The sequence below is a fragment of the Gopherus evgoodei genome, chromosome 6 (assembly GCF_007399415.2).
Source record: "Gopherus evgoodei ecotype Sinaloan lineage chromosome 6, rGopEvg1_v1.p, whole genome shotgun sequence".
NCBI classification, from domain to species: domain Eukaryota; kingdom Metazoa; phylum Chordata; order Testudines; family Testudinidae; genus Gopherus; species Gopherus evgoodei.
The window spans coordinates 90,372,816-90,387,830 of NC_044327.1; the positions used below are offsets into that span (position 1 = coordinate 90,372,816).

The following is a 15,015-nucleotide window of genomic DNA, read 5'->3' on the forward strand; positions in this document are numbered from 1 at the left end:
CTATCCCGTTCCCTCTGGCTGCAAGTCCTCTCAATTTCTGTTGTCCCTTGCAATCCTCCACAACCCATCCCGTATCCTCCTGGGGCTCATATTTGGTGGTGTTATCTCCATTGACTCTTCCCCCCCCTTCCTACAGGACTAGCTGCTCTTCTCTTCTTCCTTGCCCTCTCACCTTCAGCAACCACCTGCTGTGCCCCTTCATTTTCCAACTCCACAAACCTGTTCCTGAGCTCTATTGCTCCTTCACTAGCCTGCCTTTTCCTCTGCCTGATTCTCTTAGTCACATACTTCTATTGTCCACTTTCCTCACCCAGCAGTCTCCCCTCAGAATTCTTTGGTCCTGCTTCCATCTGCAAGTCTGAGCTTTTCCCTTCAGTCTCCTCATGGCTTTGCTCCATCATCTGCTTGAACTCCTTTCTAAACTCAGCCAGTCTCCCCACCTGCATCTCCAATCCTCAGATCTTTTCTTCCATCAGCTCTATCAGGCAGCACTTCATGCAGACAAAACTCTTATCAGGTACCCCCTCTAGGATGAAGTACATGCTGCAGCTTCCACATCCAGTCATCTTCATTGTGTCTTCCACTGCTGCCTCTGTATCAGTCATAGCCTTCCCACCTAAAACCTGTTAGTCCAGGAAACACAAACCAACCCACAGCAAAACAAACCCCCCAATGGGCACCAGAACACTGGCAGACCACCACTCACTCCCTTCACTAGCCTGTCTATTCTTCTGCCTAGCTCTCTGTCTCCCCCGCAAATTCCCCCTGAAAACTCCCACTGGAAGGCCCCTGTTTACAGCTGTTTGCTGGCTCCTATGCTGCTGCAGCTGTCTATGCCGCTGCCTGACTAGTTGGCTACCTTTATAGGACTCCTAGGCAGAGAAGCCCTGCCCCCTAATCATGGCTCAGCTTCTCTCCCAGCACACTGCCCCTACCAGCCTCCACACACATAACTACAAAATACAAAAGCCTTCTCCTCCAAGAGAACTCCCATTTACAGTTCTGTTTGCTGGCTCCTGTGCCGCTGCAGCTGTGTATGTTTTGTTTGTGCTCTTTGTTTTGGTAGTGTTCACTCTTGAGACTAAGAGGGACCAGACATCAATCCATGTTCTCTAAATCTTTCTGAACAAGTCTCTCATATGTCAAACTTGTAAGTAACAGCCAGGCAAGGGTATTAGTTTATCTTTGTTTTCTCAACTTGTGATTTTTACCTTTGCTAGAGGGAGGTATCCCTCTTTTGTTGTAACTATGAGACTAAGGCTAGAGGGGGTTCCGCTGAACTCTTTGAATCTGATTACCCTGTAAAGTTATTTTCTATCCTGATTTTACAAAGATGATTTTTCCATTTTCTTTTTAATAAAATCCTTCTTTTAAGAACCTGACTGATTTTTCCATTGTCCAAAGACCCAGGGGTTTGGGTCTTTGATCACTTTGTAACCAAGTGGTTAGGATATTATTCTCAAGCCTCCCCAGGAAAGGGGGTGTAAGGGCTTGGGCAGATATTTTGGGGGAAGAGGAACTTCAAGTGGTCCTTTCCCTGTTTCTTGTTAAATCACTTGGTGGTGGCAGCATACCAAGTTTTAACCTAAGCTGGTAGAAATCAGATTAGGGGGCTTTCATGCAGGTCTCCACATCTGTACCCTAGAGTCCAGAGTGGGAAAGGAACCCTGACATGCCCAGTCATGAGTACAGGAGAGTACATGCTGCAAATGATTAAATGAAGCCACTATTACTGTCACTGAAAAGTTAGAGGTCCTGTTTCTCACAGCATCTTAAAGACTTTCCTTTAAAATGAGTACTAGACCAAAATTATTTCAATATAATAGGGTCATCATGCATGCAAGAAGTTCACCTATAAGAAATCTTTCAGGAAATTGCCATTGAAAAGAAATCGTGAATTTTTAATTGTTAGCCGGGTAATTACTTGCAGTTGGTTAATTACCTGAACATTTCTGTTTCAAGAAAGAGACAGAAATAAAGCACTTAAGTTACTTTTTGTTTTTGAATACGCAGTATAACTAAGACCCTACTTAATTTATGATATTGTGGAAATTGCAGATTCCCAATATGAGTTATCCATTGCAATTTTGACAGTGGGAGCCCCTGGCCACTCCACCTCTGCTCTCAGTCCCAAGCTGTTGACAGCAGAAAATTGCAAAAAAATTAAAATGGACATTAGCACAAATAATAATGTCCATTATTACAGGGGATGGATCACAATGTAAACCTATTCTGTTCATTCCCTGCGAGGCACCTGGCATTAGCCACTGTCAAAGACAAGATACTGGGCTCTATGGACCTTTGGTCAAACCCAGTATGGCCATTCTTATGTTATTTTCTGTAATTTTCCATGACTTGTTCACAACTCAGCCATAATTTTTTGATAGTCATCTTGCAACTCAAGCAGGGCCTTAAGTATAACACACGACTTTAGAAATGTCAATTTTCCAAAGATGATGCTATTTTCAAGCTACTGTTTTTTAGGTTGCAGTAGTGTCCACCATATACTTTTCAAACAGGAAGAGAGTCCCTGAACTGAAGAGCATACAATCTAAAAAGACAAGAGAGATGCTGGTAGGATAGTGAGATAAAACAGGCAAGTAAATTGATCAGAATAATAGGCATGTGTCTTACTAGCTATATTTTTAAATTACTCACAATAAATTCTCTATCCTCCCTTTACAGTTTAGTCCTCTTGCTTTCCCTACACCAATGCCCAGTGTTGGTTGAATTTCCTTTAGTCCATGTCTCCATGGAATAAACACTTCAGTCAGTTGACAACCAGTCAGGAAATTTCTTAACAGTACTGTGGTAACAGTGGATCTGCAGGAGAGATTGAAATGAGCAGAGGATAGTTGCTTTATTGACCAGCTCAGGAAGGGCATTCATGCTAAAAGTCAACATGGAGACACTAGTGGGAGAAATGGACATATGTAAGGGTGAGTACTACTCACAGAGCAGATAGGACAGCAGAGAGAGAGAGAGACTCCACTTATAAGCCTTCCCAACCCAAAAAAAAAAAAAAAAAAAAAAAAAAAAAAGGAGAGACAGAACCTTGCTGTATCAGAGAAGGAAGCAGATAAGAGAGTAATGGTCAGAATGTTGGCCAAGGAATACCCTCTTCATGGTTGTCTTTTGTGTAGTTGGAGCACGTTATGGGACAGATTATAAACTTCTGAAAACGGTCTGTAATTTAAATTAGATGAACCAACGATTCAGGAAGAAGTCTGGGGGAGGAAATTTTAACTATAATCCTGCTTAGGCCTCATTTTCTATATGTCACTTTTCTATAGCTACAGCTATAGAAGGAATACTTCCTTGACATCAAACCACTACCACCACAACTAAATGGTATGACAGGTACACTTCTGACACAGGAGGAAGTACTAACAGGAGTAGATTAAATTCTAAAACAAATTCTAAATTCTAAATTCCTGTTTTCATTAAAATGTGCTTACTAATAAGAGAAAATGTGCCAGAGACAGAATGGCATGCTAAATAGACTTTTTGAAAGTCTAGAAGAGCCATTAGTGCATAGTTAACTACTGTTCAGAAATGCAAATGGTATAACAAATTAACTATTTTTAAGTGTATTATTTGGTTGTAATGGGTTAATTTCTGTTCTACCAAGCTAAGAAATGTGCAAAAATTAGGCCTCAATTCAGAGAAGCAGACTATATATTGCAACTATGGTTTGGAAAATGAATGTGTCTACAATTGATATCATTTAGACAGCTAATTATCTGACTACACCCACAAATCAGGTAACTATATACTTACGTGACAGCCGATGCCTACCATTTTGACTTGCCAGGATGAGGTACTATTCAAAGCCAGGCTCTTTAAATAAAAGCTTATTGGAATATTTATACAGAACCAGAAGGATACACAGTACTTTAAAGGGCAACAAAGTATATGCCAAAAATTCTCATACTAAATAAATTGACATGCAAAACTTTAGTTGCCAGAAGAGCCCACAGCTTATTTTTCAGATGAGCTGTCCCAAAAGAACCACAGGTTTTGTACAAATTTAAATACTCTTACATCCAAACCAAACACTAACTCCAATAGTTCCCTCAGAGTATCCAGGTCCTGGCCTGTATCCAATAAATCACTTTATTCTGTCAAGAGCTAGCAAAGGGGCATAGCTGCACCCTGAAGAAAAAGGTTCACTTCAAAACTTCTGCAAGTAGGTTCCAGCTGACAATTTTTTGCATGCAAATAGTGAAGAAAATACTGCACATTTACCACATTGAAATAGCCTTTGCGAGGAGCATTCTGGTTATGCCTAAACTAGAACTCAGATATGAATGCACTCTACTTAAAGGTGGTTTGGAATCAGATCTTTATTTAACGTCTTAGGCCCATTTCTAGTTGAGTTCTTATTTTAAAGTACAGTGCTAATCTATTTGAGAAGTTACATATACACAACACAAGTCTGTAAAAATATACAACATACTACACTTTACAAGTGTCCTGTTAGAATATGCAGGCTTAATTGCTTTAAACTGTTTCCTGTTAGAACAGAAATTTGTTAAGGCAAATGTTTTCCACCATAAGTAGTTTTGGAAATATCTGCTGTCATCACATTCCTCACATACTTTATTATCCTAAAGATGCTGAATAAGTTGTTACACAAAACTCATCCTCACCAACTAGTAAATTCCTAGCTTTATCTCAAAGACACAGTTTTTTTTTTATTTGCAATTTGATACTTTGAGTCAATTAAGTGTTCTATCTATAGGCAAAATATAAAAACCAAAAATGTATCAGTCATTTATTTGATGTCTTCAAGTTAGAGAAAGGCCGTCATCTGCAATGGCATAAAGGGAATCTCAGCAAGTCATCATTCTTACACTACTTTAAATAATACAGCAGTGATCAAACAAAAAGTGTGGAATGGACCCAGGCTAATGCATAAAGACAGTACTGAAGAACATCTAGGCTTCCAACTTCACTGACTCCAGTAGTGAACGTGCATCTTTATATTCTTCAGCTTCTTCCAACTCTTTTTCATTTTCCTGAAATTCAGTGAAATAAAAATTAGATTTCTTTATACAGCTCTAAGTACTTTGAAAGTAATTGGACATGCTTTCAATGAAATAACTGAGATGTTATATGAAAATTCCATTTTTTAGTGCTGAGTGTTAGATGTAATAATATCCCTTGCATCAATGGTTTAGCTCCTTAGAGCCAGCCAGTTTAGCATTTTTTTCCTCCATATTTTGTAAAATCAGGTCTAAGATTTTGTCCAACATCATGTGCCTTATTTGGGTGCCATCCTAGGTAAAGGGGAAGTCCACAAAATTTGAAGGGCATTTCAATATTGAACACATTAGTTTTAGAGAAATTTAGTTAGTTCTCACTTCCCTGCTTATAGTGAGTAAAACAGTTAAATCATGCATGTCAAATTTAGAAGTACCAGGTCTGAATTATTTTAGTTTTTTATATGTTGGTCAATTAAAGGAATATTCAAACCAAAATGCAGCCCACACAAGTTGGCAGAAATGGCAACAGAGGTAAGACTAACATTTAGGAAGACCTGAAACCTTCTTCTTTGAGATTGTCCATTTAAAAAGAGAGTCTTGCACAGTTTCCATTAAAATGAACTTTGAACTGTGTTGGGAGGGGAAAATGACCTTTCAGAACTTCTCAGTATTATTAAGTTTTGGATTTACTGAAAAATGTCAAGTCTCTTGATTAAAATAGCTTATCTGTTTGTTTGCCTTCTCAATTTAGGGAAAAGACGGTTACTCACCTTTGTAACTGTTGTTCTTCGAGATGTGTTGCTCACATCCATTCCAGTTAGGTGTGCGCGCCGCGCGTGCACGTTCGTCGGAAACTTTTTACCCTAGCAACTCCAGTGGGCCGGCAGGTCGCCCCCTGGAGTGGCGCCGCCATGGCGCCCAATATATATCCCTGCCGGCCCGCCCGCTCCTCAGTTCCTTCTTGCCGGCTACTCCGACAGTGGGGAAGGAGGGCGGGTGTGGAATGGATGTGAGCAACACATCTCGAAGAACAACAGTTACAAAGGTGAGTAACCGTCTTTTCTTCTTCGAGTGATTGCTCACATCCATTCCAGTTAGGTGACTCCCAAGCCATACCTAGGCGGTGGGGTCGGAGTGAGAAGTCGCGGCATGGAGCACTGCAGTTCCGAAGGCCGCATCCTCTCTCGACTGCTGGACCAGGGCGTAGTGGGAAGCAAAGGTGTGGACCGATGACCAGGTCGCTGCCCGACAGATTTCCTGGATGGGCACACGGGCAAGGAAAGCCAGCGACGACGCCTGCGCCCTGGTAGAATGCGCAGTCACACGGCCCGTAGGGACATGGGACAAGTCATAACAGGTCCTGATACAGGACGTAACCCAAGAGGATAACCTCTGGGAGGAGATAGGAAGCCCTTTCATACGGTCCGCTACCGCCACGAAAAGCTGGGGGGATTTGCGGAAGGGTTTGGTCCTCTCTATGTAGAACGCGAGAGCTCTACGGACATCCAGCGAGTGGAGCTGCTGCTCCCTGCCTGAGGAGTGAGGTTTCGGGAAAAAAACCGGGAGGAAAATCTCTTGGTTGACGTGGAAGGCTGAGACCACCTTGGGTAGAAAGGCAGGGTGTGGTCTAAGCTGCACCTTGTCTTTGTGGAAGACCGTATATGGGGGGGTCTACCACAAGGGCTCGGAGTTCCGACACCCGTCTAGCTGAGGTGATAGCTACTAGAAAGGCAGCCTTCCAAGAGAGGTAAAGCAGGGAGCAAGTAGCTAACGGCTCAAAGGGGGGCCCCATGAGCCGGGACAACACCAGGTTAAGATCCCAGGTTGGAGCAGGGGGACGGACGTTAGGGAATAAACGTTCCAGCCCTTTAAGGAATCTCGACACCGTCGGGTGAGAAAAAACGGAGCGACCGTCCGCACCCGGGTGAAAGGTGGAGATAGCTGCTAAATGGACTCGCAACGACGATAAGGCCAGACCTTGCTCTTTGAGGGACCAAACATAGTCTAAGATTTCGGTTACCGAAACTTCCATAGGGCGGAGATTTCTCTCTACGCACCAACAGGAGAAGCGTTTCCATTTCGCCGAATACGTGGCTCTTGTGGACGGTTTCCTGCTGCTCAAGAGCACCTCTCTCACAGGCGTGGAGCAGCGCAGCTCGGAACCAGTTAGCCACGCAGGAGCCACGCCGCTAGGTGCAGCGACTGCAGGTCTGGGTGACAGAGAGACCCGTGGTCCTGGGTAATCAGGTCCGGATGAAGGGGCAGGGGAACTGGGTCGGCTACGGCCAAGTCCAGCAGCATGGTGTACCAGTGCTGCCTGGGCCATGCCGGGGCCACCATGATCACACGAGCCCTGTCTCTGCGCACCTTCAGGAGGACCTTGTGAACCAGAGGGAACGGAGGAAACGCATAGTACAGGTGGGTCGACCACTGGATGAGGAAGGCATCCGCTATCGACCCCGGCTCCCTGCCCTGAAAGGAGCAGAACGCTTGGCACTTCCTGTTCCCCTTGGACGCGAAGAGGTCCACCCGGGGATAACCCCACCTCCGGAAAATGGAGAGAGCGACGTCCGGGCGAAGGGACCACTCGTGTGACAGGAAGGATCTGCTCAATCGATCCGCCAGCGTGTTCCGTACTCCGGGAAGGAAGGAAGCCCTGAGGTGAATGGAGTGGGCTACGCAAAAGTCCCAGAGTCGTATCGCCTCGAGGCACAGGGAGGAGGACCTGGTGCCGCCCTGCTTGTTGATATAGTACATGGTCGTCGTGTTGTCCGTGAACACGGCGACACAACGACCCTGAAGCTGATGACAAAACGTTTGGCAAGCAAGGCGGACCGCTCTCAACTCCCTCATGTTGATGTGTAGCCCCACCTCCTCCTGGGACCACAGGCCCTGCGTCCGCAGGGTCCCTAGGTGGGCCCCCCAGCCTAGATCTGAGGCATCCGTTGTCAGGGATACCGAGGGCTGAGACGGGTGAAAGGGAAGACCCGCACACAATACGGACTGGTCCAACCACCAGCCGAGAGAATCTAAGACCTTCTGGGGGATTGTGATCAACATGTCTAACGGTTGCCTTGCCGGCCTGTAATGACTGATAAGCCACAGCTGGAGAGGCCTCATGCGGAGCCGAGCGTAGTCGGTCACAAAGGTGCACGCCGCCATGTGACCTAACAGGGTTAGACATGTCCTCACGGACGTCAACGGGGCTGACCGCAAGCGTTGAATGATCGCCGCCATGGTCTGGAACCGCTGCAGAGGCAGCGAGGCCCTGCCCACAGTGGCGTCCAGGACGGCCCCGATAAATTCCACCTTCTGAGTGGGCCTCAGGGTGGACTTGTCTGTGTTTATCAACAGGCCCAGACTCGCAAACATGCCGGCGATCACGCGGACATGGCTGGTCACCTGCTGTTCCGACGTGCCCCGAATCAACCAATCGTCCAGATAAGGGAACACGTGGACACGGTTGCGCCGAAGATGCGCCACGACAACTGCCATGCATTTTGTAAACACCCTCGGGGCCGTGGACAGGCCGAACGGGAGGACTGCAAATTGATAATGAAGAGCCCCCACAACGAAGCGGAGAAAGCGTCTGTGGCGCGGCCAAATGGCAATGTGGAAATACGCGTCCTGCATGTCGAGGGCGGCGTACCAGTCTCCCGGATCCAGGGATGGAATAATGGTCCCCAGGGATACCATGCGGAACTTCAACTTCACGAGGTATTTGTTGAGCTCTCGCAGGTCGAGGATAGGCCTGAGGCCCCCCTTGGCCTTGGGGATCAGAAAGTAGCGGGAATAAAACCCCTTGCCTTTCTCGTTTTCCGGAACCGCCTCTATAGCTCCTTTGCTGAGGAGCGTCTGCACCTCCTGCCGAAGGAATTGCTCGTGAGAGGGGTCCCTGAAGAGGGACGAGGAAGGAGGGCGGGAAGGAGGAAACGAAACAAACTGCAGGCGGTATCCCGTCTGCACCACGCTTAAGACCCAGCGGTCCGATGTTATTTGGGACCACGCCGGGAGGAAAAACGAAAGGCGGTTGGAAAACGGGGGGGAAGGATCCATAGGGGAAACTGTTACTGCGCCCTCGAGCGCACCTTCAAAATGAAGGCTTAGGACCAGGCGGGGGTTTTGAGGAGCCTTGGTTCTGCCCCCCTTGGTTCCCCGACTGCCTGCGCCTCCCGTTCCTGCCGCGGCGCCTGTAAAGGTCCTGCCGCTGGCGGAACTGGGAAAACGGCCTGCGTTGTTGTTGTTGCTGTTGCGGCCGGAAGGGCCTACGCTGCGTCACGGGAGTGTGCATCCCGAGGGACCGCATAACGACTCGGTTATCTTTCAGACTCTTGAGTCTGGGGTCTGTTTTGTCAGAAAATAGGCCCTGGCCTTCGAAAGGAAGGTCCTGTATGGTATGCTGGAGCTCTGGCGGAAGGCCGGAAACCTGCAGCCAGGAGATGCGACGCATCGTAACACCTGACGCAAGGGTACGGGCAGCCGAGTCCGCAGCGTCCAAGGAGGCTTGCAAGGCCGTGCGTGCGACCTTCTTGCCTTCGTCCAAGATGGCCGTAAACTCTTGGCGAGCATCCTGTGGCAGCAGCTCCTTAAATTTGTCCACTGCCACCCAGGAATCAAAGGCATATCTGCTCAGCAGGGCCTGCTGGTTGGAGACCCTGAGCTGCAGCGCCCCAGCCGAATACACCTTACGGCCAAGGAGGTCCATCCGCCTGGCCTCTCTTGATTTGGGGGCCGGAGCCTCCTGGCCATGACGCTCCCTATCGTTCACCGATTGAACCACCAGTGAACACGGGGTCGGGTGTACATGGAGATATTCGTATCCCCTGGAAGGGGCCATGTACTTCCTCTCGACGCCTTTTGCTGTCGGAGGGATGGAGGCCGGAGACTGCCAGATGGTGTTGGCGTTGGCCTGGATGGTTCGTATAAAGGGCAGGGCGACCCTGGTGGGAGCATCAGAGGAGATGATGGTTACAATTGGATCCTCTATCTCCGAGACCTCCTCCGCCTGCAGACTCAGATTCTGAGCCAATCGCCTGAGGAGGTCTTGGTGCGCCCTGAGATCCAGCGGGGGGGGGACTGTTGGAGGAGGTACCCGCCACCGCCTCATCCGGGGAGGAGGATGATGAGACCCCCGGCACGAGAGTGTCTAACTGAGGGTCTTCCTCAGCCCTCGCCTCTGCCTCCGGAGCCACAGCGGAGTCCTGCTGCTTGGACCCTTCCTCCCCTTCCGGAGAGGGAGGGGGGCGAGACAACGAGGCTTCCGGGGCCCTACGTTCCGCAGTCGCCGGCCTAGGAGGGAGCTGCTGGGGGCCCTGGGCCTGATGGTACGCCCAGGGTGTCCAGAATCCCCACTGTTGTGGGCCGTGCTCCTGCAGCGGCGGATCACCAAACAGCGCCGCCTGCCGGTCGGTGCCCAGCGCATAGCCGCTGTCCGTCTGGGAGGATACGGACGGCTGTCTCGAGGGCCACGGTGGGGCCGACCCTGGATGGTACGGGTCTGCGCGGGCCGGCACGGAGGATCGTCTCGGTGCCGGGGACCGGTACCGGGAGTCATACCGGTGCCGGGATCGGGACCGGGACTGGGATCTGTCACGGTGCCGTGATCCTGATCGGTGCCGCGATCCTGATCGGTGCCGGGCGCCGCTTCGGTGCCGGGACCTGCTACCAGCTCGGTGCCGGGAGGTCGACCGGGACCTGCCACCAGCTCGGTGCCGGGAGGTCGAGCGAGACCGGGACCGGGACCTGCCACCAGCTCGGTGCCGGGAGGTCGACCGGTGCGGCGAGTAGCGTCGGGACCTGCTGCTGGAGTCGCGGTGCCGGTGTCGACTGGAGCCTGACCGCGACCTTCTCGATGCCGACCGGTGCCGCGAGTGCGACCGGTACCGCTGAGGGGAGCGGTGCCGGGACTGCGAGCGGCGTCGGGATCTGGAGCGCCCAAGACGTCGGGACCTGGATCGGGAACGACTGTCTCTGGGCGGTGCCGACATCATGGGCTTGCCTCTGGACACGACCCGCACCGGAGGTACCGGGGGTGGCAGCCGAGTAGGCTCAGTCAGGGCAATAAGGTCCCGAGCCGAGGCGAAGGTCTCCGGTGTGGACGGGACCACTATCTCAACCCCAGATCTCATGGGGGAGCTCGGCGGCACCGGACTCAACGGACCCGCCGGGCCCGGAGTCAACGGTGCTGACGGTGCCGGCGGCGCCGCGGCCGATGTCGAGGCCGGGCGCTCTAGCCGGGTCTGCCTGGCCGGAGTATTAGACTTCGACGGCCTTGGCTCTGGCTCCAGTGCCGGAGAGGGTCGGTGCCGAGGAGTCTTCTCGGTGCCGGAGCGATCCGGTGCCTGTGCCGATACCACGGCCTGCGAAGCCGTCGGGTCAAGTGCCGCCTCCATTAGGAGAGTTCGGAGCCTTTGATCCCTCTCCTTCTTTGTCCTCGGCTTAAAGGCTTTACAGATGCGGCACTTGTCGGATCTGTGCGATTCCCCGAGGCACTTCAGGCACGCTTCGTGGGGATCGCTGGTAGGCATGGGCTTCTTGCAGGCCGCACACTGCTTGAAGCCCGGCGAACCAGGCATGAGCCCGGTGCCGGGTGCCGGGAAGGGCTAAGCCCCCGGCGAAGAAGTACTTTACAACTAATTAACTTAACTATCAACTTAACAAACTAATTAACAACTATAATGAAACTAGAGATAACGATAGATAACGATAGATAACTAGGAGAGCTAGGGACGTGGAGGACAGCTATGCCGCGCTCCACAGTTCCAACGACCGACACGGCGGTAAGAAGGAACTGAGGAGCGGGCGGGCCGGCAGGGATATATATTGGGCGCCATGGCGGCGCCACTCCAGGGGGCGACCTGCCGGCCCACTGGAGTTGCTAGGGTAAAAAGTTTCCGACGAACGTGCACGCGCGGCGCGCACACCTAACTGGAATGGATGTGAGCAATCACTCGAAGAAGAACAGTAAATTATGCCAACCCCTTCACATAAACAATCTAAAGACCACTATGGACCTGCAAAAAGATGAAGTCTAACTGTCTGATCCTGCAAAGCGCAGAGCGCCTCATGGAAAATCTGAAGAGCCTTTCACTCCCCTTAAAGTTAACAGGAGTTGAGGTCATTCATCATCTTGCAAAAGCAGGCTCTAATGCTGGCACCTTAATGGAGATCAGCAGAGGATAATTCTACCAAGTCATCTCTCCTTCACTCACTGCAGGTTTGAGCCTTAAATTTCTATATCACCCTTACTCATGTGCAAATAGTTCCACTGAAATCAAGCTAATTACTTATCTTAAGATACTGTGATTATTTTTAAAAATGATCAAATAATCAAAGCAAGCAGAATATTCCAGCTGTAAAACCTGAATTCTCCGAAAGAGATTAAGTGGTATGGTAATATAACTTGCAAAGCAAGGGACTCCACTTTAATAGCTCAATATTTAAGTGTCCACTAGGTGCATGTCCCATTTCTGTGCTTCTCAACTTCCTTTTACTGAAGCATACTACTGATTGTATTGTTTTATCTGCACTAAACTTTGTATTCACTTATCTGTGCACATTCTGAAATCAACTATTGTGTTAAATACTACTAGTCTAGAAATATATACAAAATACTATACAAGATACCATATACAAAGTAGAAAGTGTCCAATCTTAATCGGTTTCATTATACTATTACATTGAGGGCTAAATAATTTGCTAGCACAACACCATCAATGAAAGAATCTGGCTTTCTAAGTCTTTGTGGCCAGAAGACATGAAATGCTGAAGGTAAGAGTTATTTTGCGCTATACTTACTAATAGTTGACTAAGATCTGCATGCGCAGCTTCTAATCTGCGTTGGCAATCTGGAATCATCATTCGAGATTCTTGCAAGATCTCAATCTATGAAAGAGAAGCCCATAAACAAATGAACATTTTAGTATTGAATAAACTTATTTTAGAGCACACACAGAGCTCATTCTTATCTAAAATAGTTGTCAAAACTATTTTCAAAGATGTTTAAAACAGTTACCTCATAGAAAATACAGATCATTTCACATTGACACTACCTTACATCTTATTTAACAGATATAACTGCTTAACACTTGTATGAGTAAAATAAAAGCATATATAAGAAAATGATTTTATATGGCATTTCCATATCCTACATATTATACATATAGTATAATTAAATATGGCAAAGTGTAATTATAAGTGTAATTAACGAAGTCTTCTAGAATAAAATTTTTCCAACTGAAGAAAGAATTAGCTGGTAAAAGCTTTCCATATACATTTGTTAAAAAAGACTCTTTAAAATAAACTATTTTCCCTGATGTCATGAAGTAGCTTCATCCAAAATGGGATCAGCTGGTTATATAAATCTCCCCCGCATCTTTTGGGTAATAAAGAAAAACAGTGTTCAGATAATACCACATAGAGATAATTACTGCATGAAAAAAGTTATTGAGTTATTGATCACATCTTGTGCACACTGCAGGAGGTTCTGACTGAAAGACAAAGGCAAAGAAAAATGAAAAGCATAGACCAGCAGGCTCATATTTTTGATGCTTATCATGCATAAAAAGTTATTACTTATCCTTCTGCTTCATTTTAGGAGAAAAAGATTATTCTCACCATGCACTTTGAGCAAAATTACCAAACTGGCACCCCACTGAATCTGAACATCTTGCCTACACTTACAGAAAACAAACTTCAGAATTATACAGAAAACCCACTTATATTTCATGGAATATTTGTGAAGCTGAAATCTATACACTGAAAAAAGGGGGTGTACAGCACTCTTCTTCAATGTATCAAATCTATTTAGAAATGAAAATCAATTAGCAAATCAAATTGTGAAACCTGGATAACCTGCAGTGTAAAGCTTTTACTTTTAAGTCCTCTCGCATTCTTTCACTCAAAAGGATATTTTCCCCCTTCAATGTCATTACACGCAGACTAGTATTAATGGAAATTATATATTCAAAAGGAGGGGGGAGAGAGAGAGAGAGAGAGAGAGAGAGAGAGAGAGAGTGTGAGTGAGTGAGTGAGTGTGTGTGTTCACAAGTTCACATGCATTAAGGCCCCAGACCAGCAAAGCACTTGAGTAAATGAATATCTAAGCACATAAATGATGTCCCATAGAATTCAATGGGACTGCTCTTGTGCTTAAAATTATATCTGTGCTTAAGTTCTTTGCTAGTCTGGAGCCTATATAACCATTTTAGATAAAAATGGGTCTAATGGGGGGGAAAAAAGTTTCCAATTCAGGCTTCAGGTTCCATTATGAGAAATTCAGAGACAACCTTTCTACTTTAATGAAACATTAAAAGGTGACAAATTTAAAATACAATGGCAAGAAATTCAAAAGTTGAGAGTCTCAATAGCAAGATCACCACTTTTATAAAAGAAAAAATGGCCCTAAGGAGACTGCATAATTATTTTAATGGTTCTACAGAAAAATTCAACATTTGCAGTATCTAGGTTTAAGAGGAGGTACTGGGATTTTTAAAATGTTAAGATGAATTTACTATCCATTAAAAGACCCTAACACTGAAATCTAAATTTATTCACAGACCACGTACACCATATGTAGTAGAAGTACATGATAATCCACCACATTTATAAGCTTACCTCTATTCTGGAAAGAACACCCGCAGAAGTAAGAATAGTCTGATCACCAGGCCCAGTCAGTCAATCACTGACCTCTGTTGGTACTATTAACAAGTTGTACACTATCACGCTGGTAGATGATGTGGAGAACAGACCAATTCATTTTATATAGGCCACTGAACAGCTATCGAAGAAAAAAAGATTTAAGCACTGACTTGGAATCTAGAAACTCTACAGCGCTAATCCTGGCTTCTTCTGTGGCGTTTGTCAAAGGGGCAGATGAAGCCACATGAGTCCTTCAGTAAGGTAGGAAAGCTGGCTGAGAACTGTAGAGGTGGTTGTAGTGCCTCCAAATCACTGTAGATTGATTCAAATCAAAGTGATTGCTGAGCTACTGAAGTCCTCAAATCATGATTCAAAGAATTCAAGTTAC

The 15,015-nt window shown here is 47.1% G+C and overlaps 1 protein-coding gene across 2 annotated transcripts in view; it reads right to left on the bottom strand.

Annotated features, from left to right (window-relative positions):
- Positions 1-4,328: 4,328 nt before the first annotated feature.
- TBCA (tubulin folding cofactor A) overlaps positions 4,329-15,015 on the bottom strand; it is a 64,111-nt gene continuing 53,424 nt past the window's right edge. For both annotated transcript variants that reach the window (XM_030566265.1, XM_030566264.1), the window contains 2 exons: positions 12,786-12,872; positions 4,329-5,021 (listed from right to left, as the gene is read on the bottom strand). In XM_030566265.1, coding sequence (XP_030422125.1) covers positions 4,941-5,021; positions 12,786-12,872 — 168 coding nt within the window. In that variant the 3' untranslated portion in view covers positions 4,329-4,940. The remainder of the gene's footprint in view (positions 5,022-12,785; positions 12,873-15,015) is intronic.